The 24577-nt window shown below is 42.7% G+C and overlaps 1 protein-coding gene across 1 annotated transcript in view; it reads left to right on the forward strand.

The window, feature by feature from the left end:
• Positions 1 to 24090, forward strand: part of BCL3 (BCL3 transcription coactivator) — a 59067-nt gene extending 34977 nt beyond the window's left edge. Inside the window, exons 4-8 of the mRNA XM_066607169.1 lie at positions 3160 to 3355; positions 5046 to 5134; positions 5607 to 5684; positions 9082 to 9249; positions 22978 to 24090. Of these exons, the coding sequence (XP_066463266.1) occupies positions 3160 to 3355; positions 5046 to 5134; positions 5607 to 5684; positions 9082 to 9249; positions 22978 to 23118 (672 nt within the window). The 3' untranslated portion in view covers positions 23119 to 24090. The remainder of the gene's footprint in view (positions 1 to 3159; positions 3356 to 5045; positions 5135 to 5606; positions 5685 to 9081; positions 9250 to 22977) is intronic.
• Positions 24091 to 24577: the final 487 nt, after the last annotated feature.

Below are 24577 nucleotides of genomic sequence, written 5' to 3' on the forward strand. Positions count from 1 at the left end.
GAAAGACAAAATACAAACATTACAGAACCACGGTTACATATAGTAATCAGTTGATGGAAACAATAGGGGTGAGGGTCCTGCTCCAACGAGCTTACATACTCCAAGTAATGGGGTGATACAGAGGGTAAAGGGGCTGGAGATGTGCACAGTATGGCGAGGTGGAGAGTGAGCGATGCTATACACATAGACAATGGTCAGACATTTAGCCGTGTGACGGCAGAAACGGTGTGACTGCAGGAGCGGTTTATGATGGCTAGCAGGGATTGCAGTCAGTAGGTCAGGGAGCATGTTATCAGGCGGAGTACAGAGAGGTTTGTTTAGGGAATGCGGTATGCCTCCCTGAAGAGGTGCGTTTTTAGAGCACGCCTGAAGTTCTGCGAGTCCTGGATTGCTCGGGTAGCCTTTGGTAGTGCGTTCCAGAGGACCGGTGCTGCTCTGGAGAAGTCTTGGAGGCGGGAATGAGAAGTTCGAATTAAAGGGGCGCTCAGTCTGGTTTCATTAGCAGAGCGGAGAGCCCGGGCTGGTTGATGGATTGAGATGAGGGAGGCGATATAGGGTGGCGCTGTACTGTGGAGGGCTTTGTGGATGAAGGTAGCGAGTTTGAATTGAATTCTGTATTTAACGGGCAGCCAGTGCAGTGACCGGCACAGGACAGAGGCGTCCGAGTAGCGGCTGGACAGGAATATGAGCCTGGCTGCTGCATTCAGGATGGATTGGAGAGGGTAGAGTCTGGTACAGGGGAGGCCGATCAGCAACGAGTTGCAATAATCGAGCCGGGAGTGGATGAGGGCGACAATAAGCGTTTTTAACGTCTCCACAGTGAGAAAAGAGCGGATTCTTGCGATGTTCTTGAGGTGCAGCTGACATGTTCGGGCCAGAGATTGGATGTAGGGGGCAAAAGAGAGATCAGAGTCAAATATGACCCCAAGGCAGCGGGCGTGTTGTCTAGGAGTTATGGTGGCGCCACACACTGAGATGGAGATGTCAGGATGAGGTCGGTTAGTGGAGGGTGGAAATACCAGTAAGTCAGTTTTAGAGAGGTTTAGTTTTAGGTAGAGAGAGGACATGGTGTTAGAGACAGCGGACAGACAGTTAGTGATGTTTTGGAGGAAGGGTGCAGAGATGTCACGGGCAGAGGTGTATAGCTGGGTGTCATCAGCGTACAGGTGGTATTTGAGGCCAAAACTCCTGATGGTTTGTCCAATAGGGGCTGTGTAGATAGAGAAGAGAAGGGGGCCAAGGACCGAGCCCTGGGGGACCCCAACAGCAAGGGGAAGAGGAGGGGAGGTAGAGCCAGCAAAGGAGACACTGAAAGAGCGGTCAGATAGGTAAGAGGAGAACCAGGAGAGGGCAGTGTCCTTTAGGCCAATGGAGCGTAGCATACTGAGGAGGAGTTTGTGGTCAACAGTGTCAAACGCTGCAGAAAGGTCAAGGAGGATCAGTAGGGAGTAATCGCCCCTCGATTTGGCTGACAGTAGGTCATTGGATACCCTAGTAAGGGCAGTTTCTGTCGAGTGTTGAGGTCGGAAGCCAGACTGTAGGGGGTCTAGGAGAGAGTTCTCTGATAAATAGCTTACAAGGCGGGAGTAAACTAGGCGTTCTAGTAGTTTGGAGATGAAGGGGAGGTTTGAGATGGGTCTGTAGTTGGCAGCATCAGTCGCGTCCAGAGTCGGTTTCTTTAGCAGTGGGGATATGATGGCGTGTTTGAAAGAAGAGGGAAAGATGCCAGAGGTCAGAGAGAGGTTGAATATAGCAAACTTAATGTATTCTTTTAACTAGGAGCATAAAAGCAGCTGGTAAATGATAAGTTCAGCTACATCTGCACTACATTAAGGTTGGGGAGTTTCACAGAGAGCTATTTCTTGGGACCCTTTTATATGGGACAACCTGTTGGGTGCAGATGCCCGTAAAAGGGCCCTTAGAGGTTGCCTCATCACAAACTACCATTCGAGAGCTGCCGCAGACTTCAGCTGTTTGCTGCATACGAAACTCCCAAGACCAATGGCAATGATATGGCTGGCTGCTCTATGCATTATTACATGGCTGTCTATGTAATACATGGACGGTTCAAGTCAGCCAGAACTCAGGTTCTCAGAAGGGGGTCCCAAGTCCTTCTATGGTGTCCATAAACCCTAGTAGGGCCGTAGAATTAGAATTAATTTAAAATTGTAGAGATTAGGTATGTGTCATTTACCCAGCAAAATGTACTTTATTAATGTAATTACGGTATTATACTTCAGCTTTTAGAGAATATTGTGAATGAATGAGTGCAATTCTGCAGAATATTTCATCTCTAGTGTGTACAGAGGACAAAAAGTGTCTCTTCAAAAATCAAAGTGAAGCTCTTTTGTACAGTTGGTTTGTGCCAGAGGCATAACTTGCAGCTATATATGTGTATCTCTGAATGCAAAGTATGCGGTCATACAGAATATACCTGCAGTTCTGTCTAACATTACCACTTTATATGTGTCATTGCATCTCTGCTCTGGAAATGTATAGCACTGTTCTCCCATCTTACATGGTATAGAAGCTATGTTGGTATGTTGGCCCAGTCTCTGAGTATCCCACAGCTCCTCCACGTTCCAAGGGTCCAGCACTTAGATGTCCTTTTATCCCATAAGAGATGAATTGTTCATGACCATTTAGCAGGTGTCCGATGAGAAGTTAGCATTGTGTTGGACTGGAGTACCTTGAGTCTTTCAGAGGCATTGGTGCTCAGGGCCAACCCAACATCCGTAGAGATGGAGGGTGGTTAGCATTGGTCGGAAAGGTCTAAAAGGTTATTTGTGACTTGTCTATGAGAAAAAAGACTCTAGTGGCAAGTGTTCAGCTCCAAAGTCAACTTCAAAAGAGGTTGTTTTCTGCTGCCTGCACCTCCCACCTCTTCTGCTGGATTGACACCACTCAAGGATTAGGGAGAGTTAAACCAGGGTTATGCCTCCTAGCTAAAAAACTCATAGCAATGCATACAATAGGTGCCATAGAAGTAGTTAATAGGCCTGTGATACCGCTACGGCATGCAAAAGCTATGAGAGCGCGTTGCAGTGCACGGAGACTTGGGAGCAAAATTGGAAAAAGTCAAATATCAGGATGACGACTTTTTTATCCAGTCTTTTGTCCTTCTTCATTGACTCTTTATATCCTCTCCTCTTCCTCCAGACGCCACTTCACCTTGCAGTAATCACTGATCAACCAGAGTTTGTGGATCTTCTCTTGCAACACAGAGCCTCCCCTCTAATCCCCGACCGCAATGGACAGACCTGCATTCATTTGGCCTGTGAATATGGAAGTATCAGGAGCCTAGAGGTGCTGATGACGGCTGGAATCAGAGACTTGGAAGCCACCAACTACCATGGTGTGAGACTATGTAATATCATGTGATTATGTAATCCAGATGGTGAATACAATATTGTGGCAATATACCGTTTATAAATGTAATTTATACATTTTTATTAAGTCCAAGAATTTTTTTGAATTTTTCAAAATGAAGTTTACAAAGTCTTCTAAAGAAAGAGTGTTCATGACCTACAAATCTAGATTGAATACACTCCAGTGGCAAACTAGTTTGCAAAGTAGAAAAGACCTTAAACAAAGAAGTTATGACAGTTCAACCAGTTAACAAAGAAGAGTCTGACTGCTTGTTGTCTCCTATTATGTAAATGATTACGTGAAAAATTAGGAGGTGTTCATCCAAGTTTCCCACAATATGCAAAACCGTACATATGCATGTTGTTGTGTAGCATACCTCGTTTCCTGGATGCTAGTGATATTAGTAATGACTTCCTGGGTGTGCGGTTGATGAGATTCTGCCCAGTGCCTGGTGATCACTAATGCTCCTTTTAGCCGAGCCGATTCTCGTTTGAACGTGCGAGTGATGTCACCGCTAACTCATTCGCACTCACGTAGCCCGTTTAGGCAGGCAGAGGCATTGCTGGCTCATTTGAACAAGAATCGTTCAGTCCCCGTATAAGTGAATACAGGAACTGAATGATTGCTGTTTAAACCAAACATTAAGCAAACGAGCCAATAATTTTTATGCCTGCGGAAAATGAACGAAAAAATTTAATTATTCTCGTGCGTCGGTTAGACCAAACGATTTTCATTCACTTTCATCCGTTCAAATGATTTTTTTGAACGAATCGTTACGTATAAACACAGCATAATTTAGTTGTTATACAATTGAAAGCTGTTTTTGGAACACTGCCACCTAAAGGTCAAATTACTATGCAAAAATTGACAAAACAAATGGGGTTAGAGATATGTTGTTTCCCTAAAACACAAGCATTTAATGCAAAGATTTAGCTGTTCCTAGTTCTGCAATTGCATCTGGGGCTGACAGCTCTATGTACATTGTGGCTCTGCCATATAGTGCCACCACATGACAAGTGCTTCACAATACTTTACTAAATACTGCATCCGAACATGACATGCTTTTTTCTTTGAGGCTCCGTATGGACCTGTAAAGCTTTTTACTGTCATATTATGGCTTTGTACAATTTAGATCTTGTGCAAACTGCAAATAACATGATAAAAATAAGACTTCTATAGTATGGCTCCTGGCAGCCATACTCTCTTGTACTACTGTGCCCCTGCTGGTTGTGATGGGTAACACATTGGGATTCTAAAAGTCATTTAATGCTCCTTTCAGTGACGTCACAAAGGAAGTCCCCTGCTATTTACAGTATATGACAACAAGTCTAAGTATGTAAGCACCCACTTCCTTCCGTTAAATTTGACACCTTCTGTATCAGATGATCACCTAATCCACTGATGCGTTTGTAAAGGTCCCCATAAACTGTTACACCAAGTGACAGCAGATGCTCAGTGACTGCTAATTCCTTGGCTTTGCATATTCTGTATTCTTCTATATGCATATGTTGGTACGCAACCTAATGATTGTAAATGCAAAACAAACTTTCCAATTCTCTGCATTGTGTAATGCGGTTTCACTTGGCGGGTTGTGCGTTTTAATGTATCAGTATGTTTGTCCTGTAACATAGCTGGCTCCATGTCACTCATCACACCTATTTTCTTTGTTCCTTCAGGTATGACTGCACTGCATGTGGCCGTCAGGTCAGGACGTAGGGATACCACTGTGTGTTTACTGGAGCATGGAGCGGATGTGAATGCTGTGGTACAATACCCTTTACTGTCTTACTTTTTGGATGTTTTTCTTGTTTATATTGTTGATATTGATTACACATATCGTGGCTAACAATAAGTACGGAGGGAGCGTGATGCCAACGTTGTTCCTTTTATCTGTTCCCATTTCTGTTTGTGTAAATGACGACTTAACTCCCTCAATACACATAGATGTAAGCAATAAGACATTTTATGTTAAGGTTGGCATGTCCATTGTAATGGTAGTGTTCCAGTAGTGGAAACCTGAACTATTGCTTGGAACTTCTTTATTTGCTTTGATAACAGCAACTATTGTTCCAATGATAAGAGAATAAAAAGTACACCTGGTTTGTTTGAGTGAAGGCATAAACATTCGCCCCATAGACACATACAAGTGGTACGTTTCTGACGAAACTATTGGAGATCTTTTGAGTTTTGATGTAGAAATGTGTGCTCTTCATCCTTAACTCCTGTCTCTACTACAGGATTTAAAGAGCGGACAGAGCCCGTTAATCCAGGCCGTGGAAAGCAGATCTGAGGAGCTGGTGTCACTTCTGCTTCAGGTGAATATCTATGTATATGTAGTATACTGTACATGGCTACAATGTAACCAGTCAGCCAAAGTGTAACAATATGTATAGTGGAATCCTGGGTCTTCACTGGAAATTAGGGCGAATTCACACCTGTGCTTGGGGTTCCACTTTCCTGATCTATTCGGGGAGCAGGTAAGGGGAATCCCCGCAGCTGAATGGCTCCTTCTCAGGACTGTACCAAACAGACCTCATTGACTATAATGTGGTCCATTTTGTTTCCATCCAGCTGCCAAACTTTTTCTTCTGGTATTTTGAGCCGAGCCTACGACAGAACCTCTGACCGGAGGTTCCAACGCAGATGTGAAACCAGCCTTATGGCCACTTCACACAAGCGTATGTGCAGAAACGCTCACCTTACTGCAACATATTTGCGCTATGAATGAGGCTGTTTTGAACGCATGCCGGCGCATACTTTTTGTTCATGAAACACTACCATGCCCTGATTTGAAAGGCTATTTAGCCTAATGAAGTCCAGATGTATTCTTTTTTTACAGAATTGTACAGCGTATTGCACACTTCCGTGCACATTCAGTGCTCGCTTGCACACCTCCAATAGATTTCTTTGGGGTCTTTTTGGTGCACAAATATGCACAAGTATAGCGCATGCTGCGTTTTTTTCCTCGCACGAAATGTGTGCTAAAAAATAGAAAATGAAAGCGAGCCCATTGAAATTAATGGGGTCTATCCTCTAAGTATTGGGCACGCAAATGTGTACATTAATACATCTGTCTGAAAGAGCCCTTAGTGCTGAAAGTAAACTAAAACAAATACCCTGACCTAGTCCTTGTCATACAGCTTAGTACATATCGAACTGTAGTAGTGTAGGTAGTCCAGAAAAGGTTTCTACCATAGGCGTACCATCAGGGGTCGCTGGGGTTGCAGTGGCGACTGGGCCCCTGCCCTGAGGGGGCCCAGAAGCCACCCTCCGCCATATACATATGCACATTCAGTGCATTATCGGCTGGTTGCTCTGTCTGCAACACTGCACCGATCACGGGGCAGGCAGTGCAGTCAGCCTGAGAGGAAACAGAGAAGAGCAGAAGGGAGGACGAAGGAGGCAGCCACATGGGTCGGCAGGAGTGATGATGTCATCATGTGCTTCCCTTGCCTCTTGCTGGACATAGGCTGCTGCGTCTGCCTGTGCTGCTGCTATCACATGGAGAAGTGGTCCGGGCCCCGGGGTATGTGTATATGTGTGTGTATGTGTATGTGTGTGTAAATGTGTCTATCATCTATCTATCTATCTATCTATCTATCTATCTATCTATCTATCTATCTATCTATCTATCTATCTATCTGTCTGTCTGTCTGTCTGTCTGTCTGTCTGTCTGTCTGTCTGTCTATCTGTCTGTCTCATATCTACATAATGTAAAACTGCATGGTATATCTCAAAAGATGGGTAATTACCGAGGCCTTGTTGGGATGGGCACATGGGGCAATAAAAAAGGAAGATAGAACAGGGGAAGGGACTTGTTATTTGTATAGCGCCGACTTATTCCGCAGCGTTTTCAGGTAATATGGGGTATACAATCTGGTGTTATGTGAGGCTTTGTAAGCTTGCTGAGCTGCAGTAGTTTCAAAATGGAAGGCGCTCAACAAGCTGCTCCTGGAACTGGAAACAGGAAAATGAGTGTTCCTGGGGACTTCTTATAGATTATATAGGCATTATAGGTACTGATCTTATTGGATCTGTGAGAGGAGATGAAACTTTAACTTTTAAAACTTTTTTTTAAAACTTTTACGTGATTGCGATTATTCATTAAATAACAGAGATCACGTGACCAGGGACTGCACACCGTGGCGCCCGTTGACAACTCTCAGCTGTCGGTTATATCCAGTAGCTGATAGCAGGAATCTGGCACACTACCCAACCCAGTAGCTTTATTCTATAGGGCCGCCGTGTTTTTATTGCCATGTAGAATAAAGCCTAGACACATGGGACATGAAAACACGTATGGGTGATCACTAAGGGGTAAACATATTACCCTTTTTAATCAAAAATAAACTTTTTTTATTATCCCTTTTGCATTTTCTTTTAGTCCCCATAGGGTCACAGACAGCTAACACCCATATTGTATGGAGCAGGATCGACCCCCAACCCTGCTCAATACAAACCTTTATGATGTAAATGTATGTCATGGGGCATTAAGGGGTTAAACGACCCTCCGGTTTTAGGACCAAATTTTGTCCTGGGTCCAGAGGAGGCAGTTATATTACCTGATGTTGGTGTTCTGTGCCACTGCCCCTCTGATCTGCTGGCTTTGGGTCCCATTTTCAACTATCCAAGCAGGCCAATGCATTCTTTAGACTACCAAATCCCCTGGGTGCATTGGTAGTGTTAGACTACCAATGTGTTATACCTGCTCTTTGACTGGTCAGCACTGCTCACATGATTTATGCTAGCCAATGAGAGACCACTGCACAGGGTGCATTAGGTAACTAGAAAATTGCAGCTGCTATTGGACAGCTGAAAACAGGATCCCTAACCAGTGGATCAAAGGGACATTAGCAGAGAAGAACAGCAGCAGGTATTATTCATTCAGTCCGGGGACAGAAACTCACCCTAAAACCGGAGGGTCACTTTAAGTGAACAGGACAGGGGTAAAGAGTATAGTACATATCCCAGATTACTGACGAGGCTCTGTGCTCCAAAACACATTTTACAGCTGGTTTATATCACAATAAAAAAGAAGTTTTGTATATTGTCTCACCTTATGCGGTTATTATTGGAAGGTTGCGCCATACATCAGTTTTTCTCAGCCTGAATTTTCGTGTTATTCTATGCCCACTTCCAGTAGGGCGTCCACATGGTTGACCAACACCTCCATAGTATTGCACCACGTTTCATCCTCTTTCCTCCATGGCCTTACCGTGGTCTTGAAGGCTTCCAGGCATGATTACAGAGTTACGGGTTACTCCAATCATTCTCCCACCTTTTCTTTTCGCTGCTTCATACCAGTCAATTGTATAATTCTCCATTCTAGATTGACTTTGCTTTATTTATTCATTCAAGATTATATAACCCCCTCCCGGCCATATCCTTGTCTTATGGATCTGTAATATGGCGCCCATAGCTTCCTCTCGGCCCACAAGGTACCTCTGATTTTATACCAAGGCACAGGAATGATCCACAAGAAAAAAAAACTTGGGATGTTCCATTGATTGAGTATTCGGGAGGCACATGGTATGCCTATGGGTCTGTAATGCAGACCTGTAGGGACTCTCTGCTGCTGTACATAATCTTTGCACATGAAGGCTTAAGCGAATATTCCTTTTAATGACACGTGAATAGCTAAATGTTCTCCGAAATGTATAAAATTTTGATTCCAGAATTTACTGTTAATGCTAATAAAATTAATTCCTACAGAAGGGAGCAGAAGTCAATGGAACGAGTTATGCAGGGAACACGGCACTGCATGTGGCAAGTGGACGAGGGCTTTCTGAGATAACACGTTTACTACTAAGAAGTGGAGCAGATGGTACCATAAAGAACTGTCACAACGACACCGCGATGACAGTAGCAAAGGACAGACAGGTGAGCCGGAGATGGGGACAGTCTGAGGAAGTGGTCTGCAACCTCTAGCTCTCCAGCTGTTGCAATTCTACTATTGTCAGCATGCCATGACAGCCAGAGACAATCAGACCCCTAAGTGTTTCTAAGGAGGAAAAAGTTGTCACAATTGTAATACATCCAACATAGAAATTCTGGCAATCACCACAACTCACCCACAGTTTCGTCCTCTATTGGAGTTGTGCAATGGTAGGAAAAAATTATTATAAAGAGATGGTACACTTTCACCGACAAAGTGTTTATACTGTAAATGAATACGTTTTGCAACTTTTTAAATAGTCTTTATTTTTTCTTTAAATCTAGTATTTTGTCTTTACAGCTCCTATGCAGATATCTGAGTCTCCATGGTAACAGACTACAAAGAAATTCTGTGTAGTCTGATCCTGCAGCCATGCAGTCAGTATCATATCAAGAAGTAGGGGATAGATGGGTGGTAATATGACTGCAGAATCAGATTGCATAGAGTTTGGTTGCAGCATCCCCGGTACCTCAGGGGGCCTTCTCAGAAATGTACGGCAGGTCCGATCTGGTGTACATTTCTGTTATAATTTACACTGCTTTCTGGTATAAATCATACAAGAGTCCAAAGCCCTGCCCACTTTTCAAAAAAATCCTGAGGCTGGTGCAGGAAGTAGAAGAGTCACAAAATTTTGTGCAAGTACCTTGAACAAAAGTTTGCAACTTTTTTATGCCAGAAATTGGTGTAAAAACAGTCATGAACGTGCCCTATAGATTTCAATATGAGCTCTTTACTTCTTAGAGGAGTTTTCTAGGACTTTACTATTGATGACTTATCTTCACTGAATTGAATAAGAGCTATGCCTGCATAACTAAGCCAGATCTGTCTGCTTCCACCTCTGTCCACAATGAACAGCTAATCAGCTGGGGATCCTGGGTAGCGAAACCCCGCCTATTAACTACTGATGAACTGTCCTGAGATAGGTCATCCGTAATAAAGTCCTCGAAAACCTGTTTAATAAGCACACAGCATATTTTGGCCTTCAGGATGCAGCAATTTTTTTTCCATCTCTGAATTTCAACAATGGTAACTTTTTTATTTTTCCGTTGACAATTTATATATTTTGTAGGACCAGTTTTATTCTTTTATCTTACAGTTTTTGAGTACCTCTTTGGGAGGGGAGGAAAAAACCTGTCATTCTGCTATACTGTGGTTTCTTTTATTTGTATTTTTACAGCATTCATTGTACAGTATAAGGAACCTTTAACTTCATTGCACAGGTCAATATGTTCATGGCAACACCAGATATGTATAGGTTTTTTTATTTACAATATATACAGAATTTTAAAAACATTTCGTAGAAAAATTGCACCACCACTTTGAGAGAGCCATGACTTTTTTTAAATTGTTCCGTCAACATAGCAGACCTTGTTTTTTTTTTTGCGATAGTTTATTTTTTTTAAAGGTACCATTTTGAGGTACATATAACTCATTGATTAGCTTTTTTTATTTTTTTAAAGGCTTAATTGAGAAAAAAATTCTGCCATCCTCTTGAGATGTAGGAATAATGTTGACTGTGTGGTATGAATAACATTATCACTTTATCATATGCTCGGTTATGAATGTGGCAACTATGGGAATTTGTCACTGTAAAAATGGATTTTATTTTTTTTATGTTAATCTTTATTTAAAATTTATGTATTTTTAATCAATTGTTTTTGCCTGACTAGTAGGCACATATACAAGGCAGGCATAGGGCATTTGTTCCAAAGTGAAAAAATAGAAATGTTCTCTGCGCTTGTTGGACAGGCTCACGCAAGGTCACCACCAGTGAATCAAATGAATCTCCGTTTTATTCCAAAATACATGACAGGCTGATTATTATCTGTCCAACAAGCGCAGAGAACTTTTTTATTTTTTCACTTTGGAATACTCTGATTTTATGCCACCTGGTGAGGAGTCGACATATAGCTCTCAATGGCTCTCCTGACTGGACAGGATAAGGATTGACTTTAAAGGTTTCCCACTAAACTGAAAAGCAAACCAGGACTTCAGGGTGCTAGTGGAGTGTTCCCCATATGGAACCCCACTAGACACCCGGTAAGTCCCTTCAATTTTTTCAAACCATAACCTTGGAAAAGGGTACATATACCCTACACTGTGAAGCGCTGTCCTAATTATTTTTGTGTAGTGCATTTGTTAGGCCCCTGCCTGCCATGGAAACTCATTGCCACCCCATAATCACGTTAGAGAGATACAGATGGGGTGGCAGAGGATACACCCACCCTCTATATAACTAACTTTGAGGCCTCAGTTCCTGTAGACCACTACATCTCAGGGGTTTAATGGCTTGTATAGGTGTTATCTGGGATCTGGAGCATTATTATACAGCACTTTTTGTTAAAGGGGTTGTCCCGCGGCAGCAAGTGGGTCTATACACTTCTGTATGGCCATAATAATGCACTTTGTAATGTACATTGTGCATTAATTATGAGCCATACAGAAGTTATAAAAAGTTTTATACTTACCTGCTCCGTTGCTGGCGTCCTCGTCTCCATGGAGCCGACTAATTTTCGCCCTCCGATGGCCAAATTAGCCGCGCTTGCGCAGTCCGGGTCTTCTGCAGTTTTCTATGGGGCCGCTCGTGTAGAATGCCGGCTCCGTATAGCTCCGCCCCGTCACGTGCCGATTCCAGCCAATCAGGAGGCTGGAATCGGCAATGGACCGCACAGAAGCCCTGCGGTCCACGGAGACAGAGGATCCCGGCGGCCATCTTCAGCAGGTAAGTATGAAGACGCCGGACCGCCGGGATTCAGGTAAGCGCTGTGCGGGTTGTTTTTTTAACCCCTGCATCGGGGTTGTCTCGCGCCGAACGGGGGGGGGGGGTTAAAAAAAAAAAAAAAACGTTTCGGCGCGGGACAACCCCTTTAAGTACCAGACGATCGTATACAGTGCAGGGTGTGAAAGGGCAATAAAACAAGTTCTTTGCAAAAATGTACTTTCCCTTTAGGTTAACATGGAGCTCGAGCTGTAAACGGACAGTCATGACTCAGTATAATGCTCCACGCAGTACTGCATTATGGAGTAACCTTTTCCCAGAAGCAATGCTTTCACAATCCTTTGGAGGATGACACTTTTTTTCTGTCCATTTTCTACAACATCTAAAAGAAAAAAATCTCTATATACCATCATGTCATGGGAAATTAGAGCCATACAGGTATATAATAAGTCCCTATAGTAGCATATGGTATCCCTATTACAACATCTTTCAACTTGGAGGTGTTACAGAGCCATAATATGATTGTGAATGAGGCCTTAGAATAGCGGGTACAGAGACAATGATGCTTCCAGGAAAATGAACAATAGTATTTCACTATGTGCCAGTGCAGTATTGGCCTTACAATAAATAAAACTATTGAACTTTAGTTCCTCTTGAATTCTTCCATGACTCACGGGACAGTAAATGGATCCTTGTGTGCGCTCACAATGGCTTATTTCTTTATTGAAATCTGCAAGTTATAAAATTCTTTGAACGGGAACAATTTTTTTCAAGTTGTATTAAAACATGATGAAGGTTAAAAAAAAAAAATCCCCTTGTTTGTACAGCACACATTTACAGCTGGTCGTCCATAGGAAACTATCACTTTTCCATTAAATCTTACCATTCAGCTTACATATATGTCAATAAGATATGTCAAGCCTGTTGTAAAAATATTATACAATGGGCGTAACATTCTAACATTCCAACATTCCGAATCCCTGTATGTGATACATGACAGAATCTATAGTGGAAAACTGCTGCACAGGACACTTTCGGCAGCATCTAGCTAGTGCACTAATACAGTTGAAACCTGTTTTGGGACAGACTTTGCTAAAAACTTGGTTTGGCGTGAACCTAAACTTATCATCATCTACTCCTCTGCGGTTAGCACCATTGCCTTGCAGTGCTGGCGTCCTAGCCTCCTACTATAGGTTCATATTTAACAAAGGACAACATCTACTTGGTCAGATTTGAACCTAGGATCCCAGCATTGCGGTGCTAACCACCGAGCAAGGAGGAGAAGAAGAAAACACACACAACTCTATACAAATTTTGTCCTTGATCAGATTTTGACCTAGAACCCTAGGACCTGCAAGGCATCATTGCTAACGACTCAGCCACCGAGTTGCTTCTGAGTCTTTTTTTTTCCTCATCTGGTGGAGGAGAAAGAAAGGAAGATCTTCTCCTCCAGAGGAGGAGAAGGAAGAAGGCTGAAGAAAACACGGTGGTGCATGATTAGCACTGTTGCCTTGCAGCCCTAGGATCCTAGGTCCAAGTCTGATCAAGGACAACATTTTATATGGAATTTTGTTTCTCATCCTTCTGAGGCTTCTGTTGGCTTGCTGTGCTGTGGTCCTATGTTCAAATCCGACTAAGCACAATGTGTCCTTTGTTGGATTCGACTTCACTCTTTATAAACATACTGACATATTATATTATGCTTTGTCTTATTACTGTTCACTGACTCATAATGTGATAAAGTAAGATTTCATAATAGACCAGTGTCTAAACTATCTACGTTTTATTCCAAACTACTGTAATTCCTTTAAAACAAGTATTTTTCCCTAAAATCAGAAAGCGGGAGGGGCCACGAGCACAGGTGGGTGGGGCCGAATGCTAAATTGATCAGCTGATTGCTGTAGGTCCAGCAGGTGAAATAGCTGAATCAGCTGTTATACCTGAAGAAAGCTGCACACAGCTGAATAATCCTCATGCAGAGGCCAATATATTGCGCTCCCTTTAATGATTGGCGATTAGGGGGTGATGCTTCTCCCTGTTCAGTGCCCCACAGTAGAGAGCTATACAAATCAGTGATGGAACAGCGCCTCCACAATGCCACCTATTGGAAAGTAGCTACTCTATGAGTCAATATCCGACTTTACCAAGCAATGCAACATGACTTGGGATGTAAGCCAAACCAGAATACCCATTTGCAGGGAGCTGTTTTAACATCTGTTAAAAGGTTAGACTCATGGAGAAGTAGCTTTTCAATACATGCTAGAGGCATACTACTTTGCTTATTTGCATACCTTTTTCTCAGGTAGCATTGCATGGACTATTAGACTCCTTAAACTCTCATGGTGCTCTCTCCTCTGGTGTTATCTAGAAGAAGAAACCTACTATTCCTTCTCTTCCTGGACTTGTGTTAATTGATTCTCACCTAGCCAACCAAAACCAACCTGTGCACCCCAAAATAGATATCTGTCTGTATGCAGGTTTGGATTACATTACTAGTCACGTTGTAATGCCTATTAAACAGTTGGATATTAATTAATAGGGTAACTTACTTCCAGTCGGTGGAGATATTAATCCATCGCTCGTTTGCAATGAATGGCCAACAAGGTAATACAGAATATTCCACAGTGGGATCTGGTCTTTGCAGTGACTATACACTCTGGTCAATAGAAGAGAGTGCCAAGTAGAAGACTCTTATTCCTATGACCTTCAAAAGTGGATTGTGGGCAGGGTTTCTCCTAATGGAGCAACCTAGTGTACTGATGTAAGAGGGGAGAGCACTGACCCACTGCCTTCTAATTAGATAAGTTATGTGTCCTGATTGCCACCATTAAGCCCCACCCCCAGTGACGTCACCATGTTAATTTCCACCCCTAGAATGCTGAGAAGCATCCCAACCCTTCTAGGTGTCCCAGACACCATATAATGGGCATAGTGCCACACCACAGTGTGTGGTAGAGAAGCAGGGTCTGTGTGTAAAGCAGAGAGAGAGAGAGAGAGAGAGAGCACAAGGCCTGTGAAAGAAGAAGGGGAGTTTTGGTTTAGCCCCTGAGTGTAGAGTAAGTTAGATGCTATACTGGATGCAGTGGGGCTGGCAGCAGTGTGTAGAAGGCTGTGGGAGCTGGAGACAGCATTGTCATGTACCAGAGCTTTAATCTGCTGGAGGATTGAGTGAAGGATCAATCCATGGCTCAGAAACAGGCAGAGTAAGGAGCTGGGCTGCTCAACTATAGATAACGGCCTGGGAGCACATTTCAGAATTTGTAGTTATCGACTCGTAAGTGAGGTCGGCCTCAATCAAATCTGACACGTGCACAATCAAAGAGACTCTGACTTTTTGCACCCTTCTCTGAGGGTAGCATAAGGTAGTGACAGTCACACTGATTAGTTATGTCTGCTGTTTGTATCTGTGCAATATTTTTTGAGAAACTTAACTTGTCTTTTATCAGTAGCAGCAAATGCATAGATGACTACTTAAAGTAGCCCTGTATATTCATGAGCTGCAGGCTAGCTACACTCAGTCAATGATTCACACCTCTCTGCTTATTACTATCTATAGAGAAACTGCAGCCTATCATTGGCTGGAGGATGAGATGGGTGTGGCTAGGCTGCAGCTCATGAATATGCAGAACTAGTTCTGTGTCTGGCTGCTACTACCTAAATGCAAGTTTCTCCAAAACTACTGCACATGCCAGGCACTACCCCCTGGTGAGGGCTGCAAAAAGATTGTGGCAGTTTCTTTAAAGAAATTGTTGTAACAGCCCTACTAGTGGGGATCATGTTAATAATAATGCAGACACTGAACTTCTACTTGGATTTGGGTGAGAGGCTGTGTCATTTAAAAAAGAATTTTGGCAGGGTATTGCATAAGCAGCTTTCCTAAGAGGCCAATTGGGGGCATTTATCACAAAAGGGGTTACCGTACATTGCATTCCATCAACCTTAGTTTTTCCAAACTGCAATGTTAAACATAAAGAATCACAGTAATCAACCAATCACTAGCACAGTTATTTTACTTGACCATTGTTGTTAATCCATATTATAGTTTGTAAATAAATATTGTTTTGTAACTCCTTCGTCCACATCGAATTCTGAATCTGAGTAGGGATACCACCATCTGCGATACTGACATGATTCCAGGTAGTCACTGCAGTATGTAAATGGTAACTGCACATTAATTTCCTACGTGGGTAATGCACGTTCTGAGTGATTCTAGAGTGGGATGAATCATTCCAACTGTTGCAAAAATAAAAGTCTGATGTAACATTTCAGAATGTATTTTTTTCAAAAAAGGTTTTATAAATCTTTTCATAGCTTCTATGCCTATGTCCTGCTACATAGGGCTTCCCTCAGGTGTCAGACTGGGTTTTTCTGTGCCCAGCCTTCATGTGTACAGAACATGTGCATAATCACTGTCAATATAACTTAGTGGCAAGTGATTGGCTTCAAAGTCACTAGCAAATAGAGAGGTCTTCTGTTCGACCTTTGAGGGCAATTATTGTGTCAGAGCCTAGACTCACTGGAGCAGAGCAAAGGGTTGCTACATAGGTGTTCCTACTGTATTTGCAAACAGAGACCTCTTCGCCCTTAGTTCATCACCAGGAGACTAATAGACAAGGTTTGTCCATGGGGGCAAGCTGCTTAAAAATAAGCCTAACTTGACAGCTTGAAATGTCAAGCTGACATTTGGTGAGGTCCATTATCTGGAACATCCACCAATTTTCAAAGCAGGGCCTCAATGATTAATTGAACATCTAGACCTTTATGTATTATGTTAGAGCACACCAACACTGTTGATATCAATGGCGTACTTCCTTGACTGTTGTATTGGAGGTTTCCATCCCTTAAGGGACTGGGTTTGAATTCTCTATGTGTCACAGTAAATGATAGATTCACGAGGAGCCCTTGTCTAATACTATATGGTAGACATCTACTTTTTAGTGGCCTTATCTTTGAACTTGTACATGGTTTTAAACCCAATTCTTTGGAAAATGAACTGGATTGTAAACCATAGCAGCATCCTGTAGTGTAAACCTTGCACAATGCACAACAAAGCTAGTTTCATTTTTAGTGAACTTTTGCCAAAAAGCGAGAAACACCTTTTATTGTTCACCCTATGCTTGACTTTCAGAAGAATTCAACAAACAGTCCCCACCCACTCACACCACAACAGTAGTCATTGCGAAAGTGTCCTGGGAGGAATTCATAACTGTCAGCAGAGGAAAATACTCTTCGATATGAGGATCACCCCAAAGCTTATCAGATGCTCAATTCAATGATATGTTTACGTCCTATTTTTTTTTTTTTAAAGGGATAGTTAGACTTGAATGACTTCTTGAGATATACTATAGATTATATGGAGAATGGGGTTTCAAAGGTGGTCCCGATATTGTTGTATCTTGTCACCACCGGAAGCTAGCGGCTGACCTGGGTTTGCAGGAGTTAACGCTGCCTGTCAAGCCTCTAGCTTTTGATTGGCTCTTTGTCTGTGTGCTTTCCCATCCCCCCAGCTGTTCACTGCCCATAGTTATGCATCGGTGGAGGGTTAGGGCGAGTATTAGACTTGCCTGTACTAAGTGACCTGCGTGCTGCTGTCACGTACCTCACCACCCCGCCGCTGCTGCAAATACTGTGGCCTGTGATGTACTCCATCTCTCCGCTGCTGCCACTGTGCATGCCGCCGCTGTGGCTCACACTGCTCCCTGGTGCTGTGCTCCGCTCATCTTCTCCAGTCACTCTGCACCCCGCTGCTGTGGCTCAGAATGTCCCCGGCGCTGTGCTTCGGACCATAACCGGAGCCTCTGCTGCTGCTGGCCCCACAGTGACAGGTAAATGCCAATGCTGTAGCAGCTTTGCTGTTACTTTGTTTCTCCACAGCGCACTACCAACCCTCCTGGCTGCGCCGCATGAAAAGTGGTGACAGGTCACCCATCATCTCTCCATAGAGGAAATAATGGACAGCAGACACACAAACAGCCTATTGGAAGCTAGGGGCTTGACAGGGGGCATTCACTCCTGTAAACCCTGGTCAGCCCCTAGATTCCGTTGGCGTCAAGATACAACAGTACCGGTGGTGCCAGTCTTTAGACCGCTATTAGTTCAAAATCTCTTAAAGGGACTGAAAACCTTCTTATTAAAACCAGATAAAAAAGCATTTTCCATTTTTCTAATCTATTTTTATTTTCTGATTTGTAGATTTTTTTTCTGTTTTCTATACATGATTATGAGGGCTGCCATCTTGCTTGAGCTACACCTAACAGCATTTAGAAGATATGCTTTACTGTAGCCTTATGAGTGATTCGCACAATGGACACTAGGGGACCCACTGACTTGTATGCAGCTTTTCCTTGGAGCGGGGCCGTCTTTGAGAGTTGCACTGATATTGCAGATTTTCTCCTTGTAAAATGTATAACGTTGGTTTTATAACAAGCAGCACACCCGCTGTCTTCCTTGGTGTATTTTTTAATCTAGGAGACTCTGTGTAGCCTTCTTTTGTTTTCTGTGCCTCCCCTGTGCTACGATTGACCCCCTACACCCCTGTACACTATTTTACCCAATTTTTGGGAGGAGCGCAGTGTTCACCTGATATGTAGCGGTATTCCCATGCAGTTTGTGGGTCTTTGGCTGCATTGGGGACCTTGTGGAGGGCAAATTAGCGAACCCGATTTTTACTCCCATTAATTTTAATGAGTCAGAATCCGACAACCCGATTCATGATGATTTTCATGAAATTTGCCTGACACTGGCACAAACCGATTATTCCACTAATTGCTCATCGCTAATCATAAAATGTTAAAAGTCAAGGTAATGCTAAGTTTGTAAATAAAGGTTTTAGTTGCAAAAATAACTTAAAGGGCCTCTCCAATGATTTATGTTTTTTCATTCATGATGTAGCTAACCCCCAATTATATATAAAGGAGCTGGTGTTACCTTGGTTAGTTATTCCTTGCTATCTGAAACTCCCAGTCTCTTTTTTTTCCTCAGATGGTCATGTCATGTCATCTCAGTTCTGACCAGCTCAGGGCTCGGTTAGATGAGCGGATATTCGCGCATTTTTCCGCGTGGGAAAAAAAACGCACTGTGTGCACCTACAAAAGATAGAATATATGGGTGGCAATGGACGTGTTCACGCGTTTTTTTTCCGCACGCAGTGCTTTTTTTCCTGTGCGTAAAAACGCGCGAATATCCACTCTTCTGACCAAGCCCTCAGGTCTACTTGGGTTTATGCTCTCTGAAACTAGTCAGTTTCTCAGACTGTGTAATGCTATTATAGAGTCTCTATTACAGAAACTGTCTAGAGGGGGACATAGACAATTCCTTCACAGTTACTGCTGATGATCACACAGCTTCTGCCACACAGTTATAATAGAAGAGATCACAGCTCATCCTTCTGATTGTAAACTCATAGTCTGTGGGTGAATTTAGAAAGTAATAATTATTCGTCCCCTCAGCAGGCATGAATGGTATAGCCTCTAGCTAATGCTATGCTGATGCATCTTAGTACAGATTCAGAGTAAAGTGGAAAAAAAAAATCTCACTCTCAAGATGGTGGCTGATACGTATGACAGGAAGCTGAACTGAAGGGAAGAGGCAGGAATACACAGAGGAGACCTCCAGAGTGTGACTGGCAGTCAGGTGAGGGGGGCAAGAATGGGTAAATGTGTTTTTACCAGAGTGGCCCTTTAAATAAAAGACAATAAATACTTAAAAATATACACATATTTAGTATCTCACATTCTGAAAATACCACGTACAACTTAACTCACAAAAACACAATGCCTCATATAGCTATGTGTCCATAAAAGATAAAACAAAGTTATGGCTGATGGAATACGAGGCGGCAGAAATGAAAACCTTGCAAACTAAAATGACCTTAAAGGGGTTCTGTCATTAGAAAAAAGATTCTATACTTACCTATTTCTCCCCAGGCAATGTTCTTATGGCATCTTCTCCTCACCGATCTTCTCCTGGCTCCTGCAGTCCCCCGGGTCTCCTCACCTCCGGCCAGCCGGATCCTCTTCTTCCAGTGATGAAGCGGGTGTTCTCAGCATTCTCCTTCCTGCAGGTCAATGTGCGCTACGTCACTGCCTAGCAGGGAATGCCGAGCTATTGCAGAGACTGCGCATGCGCTTTTTCTCTCTACAATAGTATATGAAAACTCCCAGTGAGACAGTGCACATGTGCAGTCTCGGCAATAGCTTGGCATTCCCTGCTAGGCAATGAATGCTTCGTCACTAGTGATGTAATGCACACTGACCTGCAGGAAGAAGAATGCCAAGAATGGACGCTATAGAACAGGAAGAAGAGGATCCGGACGGCTTGCGGTGAGGTGACTCGGGGGACTGGAGAAGAACAGCGAGGAGAAGATGCGGTAAGACGACTGCCTCGGAAGAAATAGGTAAGTACTGTTTTTTTTTTTCTAATGACAAAACCCCTTTCAACTAAAATAATGAAAAAAAAGTTTTAATTTGTTTCTTCACTGTTATTTTATAGGGGCTTTATCAATACAATATTATGTAATGATGGAAGATATTAGGTATTTTATATAGAAATAGGAAATTACTGACTCATTCTGTCATTTCTCATTCTGAACAGTCCTGGGTTGCAGGTCAAGTTTAGTGAAATAGTTCTTTCCTTGGAAAATAGAAGTGATATATAATTTCTCAGCACTTTGCAAATGCTTGTACAGATCAAACAGGTGATGAGCACGCCCCCAAGATTTCTTCTCTAGAATGTCCCATAATTTGAGTAAATGTCCATTTTGGATACACCCAGTCTACCTATTTGTATGTTTTTGAGTGCGGGTGAAAACTGACAAAACATGGGGGAGAATATACAAACTCCATGCAGATGTTGTGCTTGGTGAGATTTGAACCAAGAACCTCAGAACTGCAAGTCAATGCTGCTAACACTGATCCACTGTGCAGCCCTAAAGAGATGCCACTTTAAAGGCTGATTTAGACACAACGATTTTCGGTCAAAAATAGTTTAAAGCCATCTTTTGAGCGATAATCGTTGTGTGTAACTGCACTGACATCGTGCAGTTTTTGTTAAGCCGTCGCTGATAGCTGATCTTTCAGCATGCTGAAAGATCAGCGATCAGTTATCAGGAGTTCACAGCGGGATACAGCTGATACTATTGTTTCAGCTTTATCCCGCTCCCTGAAGACAGGCGGGGTATGACGTACACAGCTATCCAGCTGTGTTCTTCATCCCCCGCTTGGAGCGCTCGGCTGTATAACAGCCGGGTGCTCCGAGCAAAGAACAGCTGAATGCAGAAGACAAGCGGGGCCACCCCGCTTGTCTTCTGTATCCTCCGATCGGAGCGCTCGGCTGTATAACAGCTGTGCGCTCCGATCAGGGAACAGCTGGATGCAGAAGGCAAGCGGCCCGCTTGTCTTCTGCATCCTCCGCTCGGAGCACAAGGTGATCGCTCAATGTTTGAGCGATCACCTTGCGCTGTAAAAGTACAGAACAGTTATCGCTCAAAAATCGCTCAAAAGATTTTTTGAGCGATAATCGTTGTGTCTAAACCAGACTTAAGAGACATGCGCTTCCTAATAACTCTGGTGCATTTCACTCCAACATACCTTGGATTACGTCCACAGTATGAAACGCAGATCTTGGCATATTCACCCTTTGTTTGTGGTTGCAGAACATCTTTATATTGTACAGCTTTCTCTGTGGAGGGATACTGGTTTATATTTTGTAATTAGGGATACATTTTTTAACAAAGCAGCAGATAGGTGACATTTTTTGATTTCTTTCTAAATAGGTTACATATTTAAGGTACTTTTACTTCCAAATTCTATAGAAATCTATGTTGTATCTGAGTCATGTGAGTGGCAGGAAATGTGTGTGAACTCTAAGAATAGATTTCATAAGGAGGCACCAGTGTCTATTACTGTCCTACCCTAGACATGGAACACATCTTAATGTTGGCCCAAAAGTACTTCTGCCTGTATATTTTAGTACCTCATCTTCTATGGTGAATATTCTATAGTGGGGTCGTTGCATAAAAACATTGGACAAAAACCATCCAGTTTCCTTGCTCCCCTATCTGCATTGTCTTCGTTATATCATAGAGTTCTGCCATTAGAGTGAGGAGAGTAGTAGGTAAAAGGGCAGAAGGAAAAGGGTGATGTTATAAAATGGACAAAAATATGATAAAGGGCGAAAACAATGAAGCCACCTCAAACTTGACTTGTTCCATTGGTCTCATTCCACTGTAAATTACTGGGAGGTAGCATCTTTTCTTTAGCATAGGTGGAGAATTGCAGGCTAAGGGTAATAATTTCAACCAGTCTTAATATCAAAAGAATGCTAAAAATGTTAATTACTTTTTAAAAGGAAGCTTGGAATGGAAATCCTCTGTAATGAGACGAGTTCCTAAAACGTCCAGTGCATGGTTTTGTATCATTTTAACTGAAAATTAAAGCATGGCTCCATAACACATCTCTGTATGGTTAAGAACCTGCTAAGACTCCATAGACCACATAACAGGATAATTATAAGATTGAAATCTGGATTTTTCTTGGTTTTATGGTTTTAGTTATGTCCCATGATGTATCATGTACAATTCTAATTTTCAAACTTTCATAACCTGGGTGGAGCTTAATTAGACAGAGGAGGAATGTTCAGGATGAAAAAAATGCTCCATGCATTTGAATGAGATTGAGTTTCGATACCAGACACACCCAAGGAGAGGATTGGTGATGTTTCTAGAAATATCCTGTAATCTCGTTGAAGTGAGATGTGGCCCACCTCTGAGCTCTTTTTGCACACAATGGAAGGAGGACTGTAGGCCCACTCAGCCATTGCCATCTGATCAATGAGTGGCCTATGATGGGTGAGGGCATGAGATGGTTTACTATCCTGAAGAATGTGATGTTTCTTGAAGTTGTAAAGATTATTGTGACTCTTCATTCCATTTAGTCTTTCCATTGTCTTGTTTCAGATTGTAGATATCCTGCGGGGCAAATCATCTTCTCCACGCAGTCAAAATGAAAGACTTAGAGGACCAATAAAAGGACGATCATGTAGTCCAACATCACAAGAAGTAGCATCCAATAACCTATCTGTAAGCCCTCCTCCATAAAGGGAGTTGGATCCATTATACTCCCTACCTCAAAGCATGACTTCCAAATATATCCATTGAGAGAAATCTTCATCACTGTCCTTTAGGATCTGCATTGTCCCTGGAATCACTATGAATTATGAAACTCAACTAAAAGCTCCAAACCCCTGAATCGTCAAACCGCAAAACTACTGGATCTTTAAATACCGGACTCAACCAACATCACACTAAGTCCACAACTTGGCTCATCTGGCACTTCATATAACCAGATGCACTGTGGGGGCGGAGTTTAGTGTCTAAGTATCCTTGAAGAAGGTGTTGATGGAAGTCTGGGGCTAAAATCACTCTACTTGCCTGGTCCATGAGAGGTGATGTACTTTGCAATTTCGTGTTTTGGTAGGCTACTAAAAAGCATCAAGCAATACCAAGAAAACCAAGGATCAAAGAATGTGAAAAGGACACTTCAAGGACCTGATCAATGCAAGAACTCCTCAATGGCTACAATTGTTATACTTATATTCCTATCATAGACCTTTTATAACCAGAGCATTATACAGTTCCGTAATATTGTTCTACAGTTTGGACTACAACTTCAAGTGACCTTCAAGTTAAGGGGATTGTAACATTCAAGAAATTAACTATAATGCCCATGTATGTGGCTGCCTTGAAAAGCCAAGTGGAACCAACAGGATATGAAATACCACAATGCTTTTCTAGTCGGTGGCATATCCTATAGAGATACCATGAATGTCTTTCATGAGACAACCCCTTTTAGCCCTTCTTGTAGAGTTCATAATTCCGCTCCGTTTCACAGTGCCTACCATGGCTGAACATAAATAAGTAATTGTGACCTATTCCCTGTTTTACACTCCCTTCATGTTTGATTTATGTGTTTGGCTGGAGGGTGGATGAAATGTGATACGGGTTATGGTGTCAGCTTGCATTCCTGTAAGTTATTTAATATTTTTTTACAATAAATATTTTTTTATTAAACGAGGCGGCATTCCTCAGATCCGTGCAGCGATAATTCTATGGAAGTCTTTTGTAGAATTGTTAATTACAGCAAACATTCAAATTATTTATTTTAAAGCAGATCTCCAAAAGTCCCTTGCTTTAGTAGGAATCAGCTCTCCGTAAGTCTGTGGTGCGCTTGTGCTTATACGCAGCAGCTAAACTGAATGGGAAGAGCTGCAGCCAACCTTTTGGTCAATTTAGGACTGCGTGACACACAACCTTTTTAGGCTAATTTTACATGGGAGATTGCTATATCGGGCTGTGAATCACAGCCCAATATCCTGCTCGCCAACGATGAGAGGCGCATTTGTATCAAAACCGCCTCGCATCACTTCGTGGAAGTAGCGATCCTCCAATGCGGCTGACAGAGGATCGCAGAGTGTCTCCCATTGTTTTCAATAGGGGAAACCTCACATGACATCGCATGCACCTAGTCATGGTGTGATGCTGCCGCTGGCCCTATTAA

The sequence above is a fragment of the Eleutherodactylus coqui genome, chromosome 6 (genome assembly GCF_035609145.1).
Source record: "Eleutherodactylus coqui strain aEleCoq1 chromosome 6, aEleCoq1.hap1, whole genome shotgun sequence".
Classification (NCBI taxonomy): domain Eukaryota; kingdom Metazoa; phylum Chordata; class Amphibia; order Anura; family Eleutherodactylidae; genus Eleutherodactylus; species Eleutherodactylus coqui.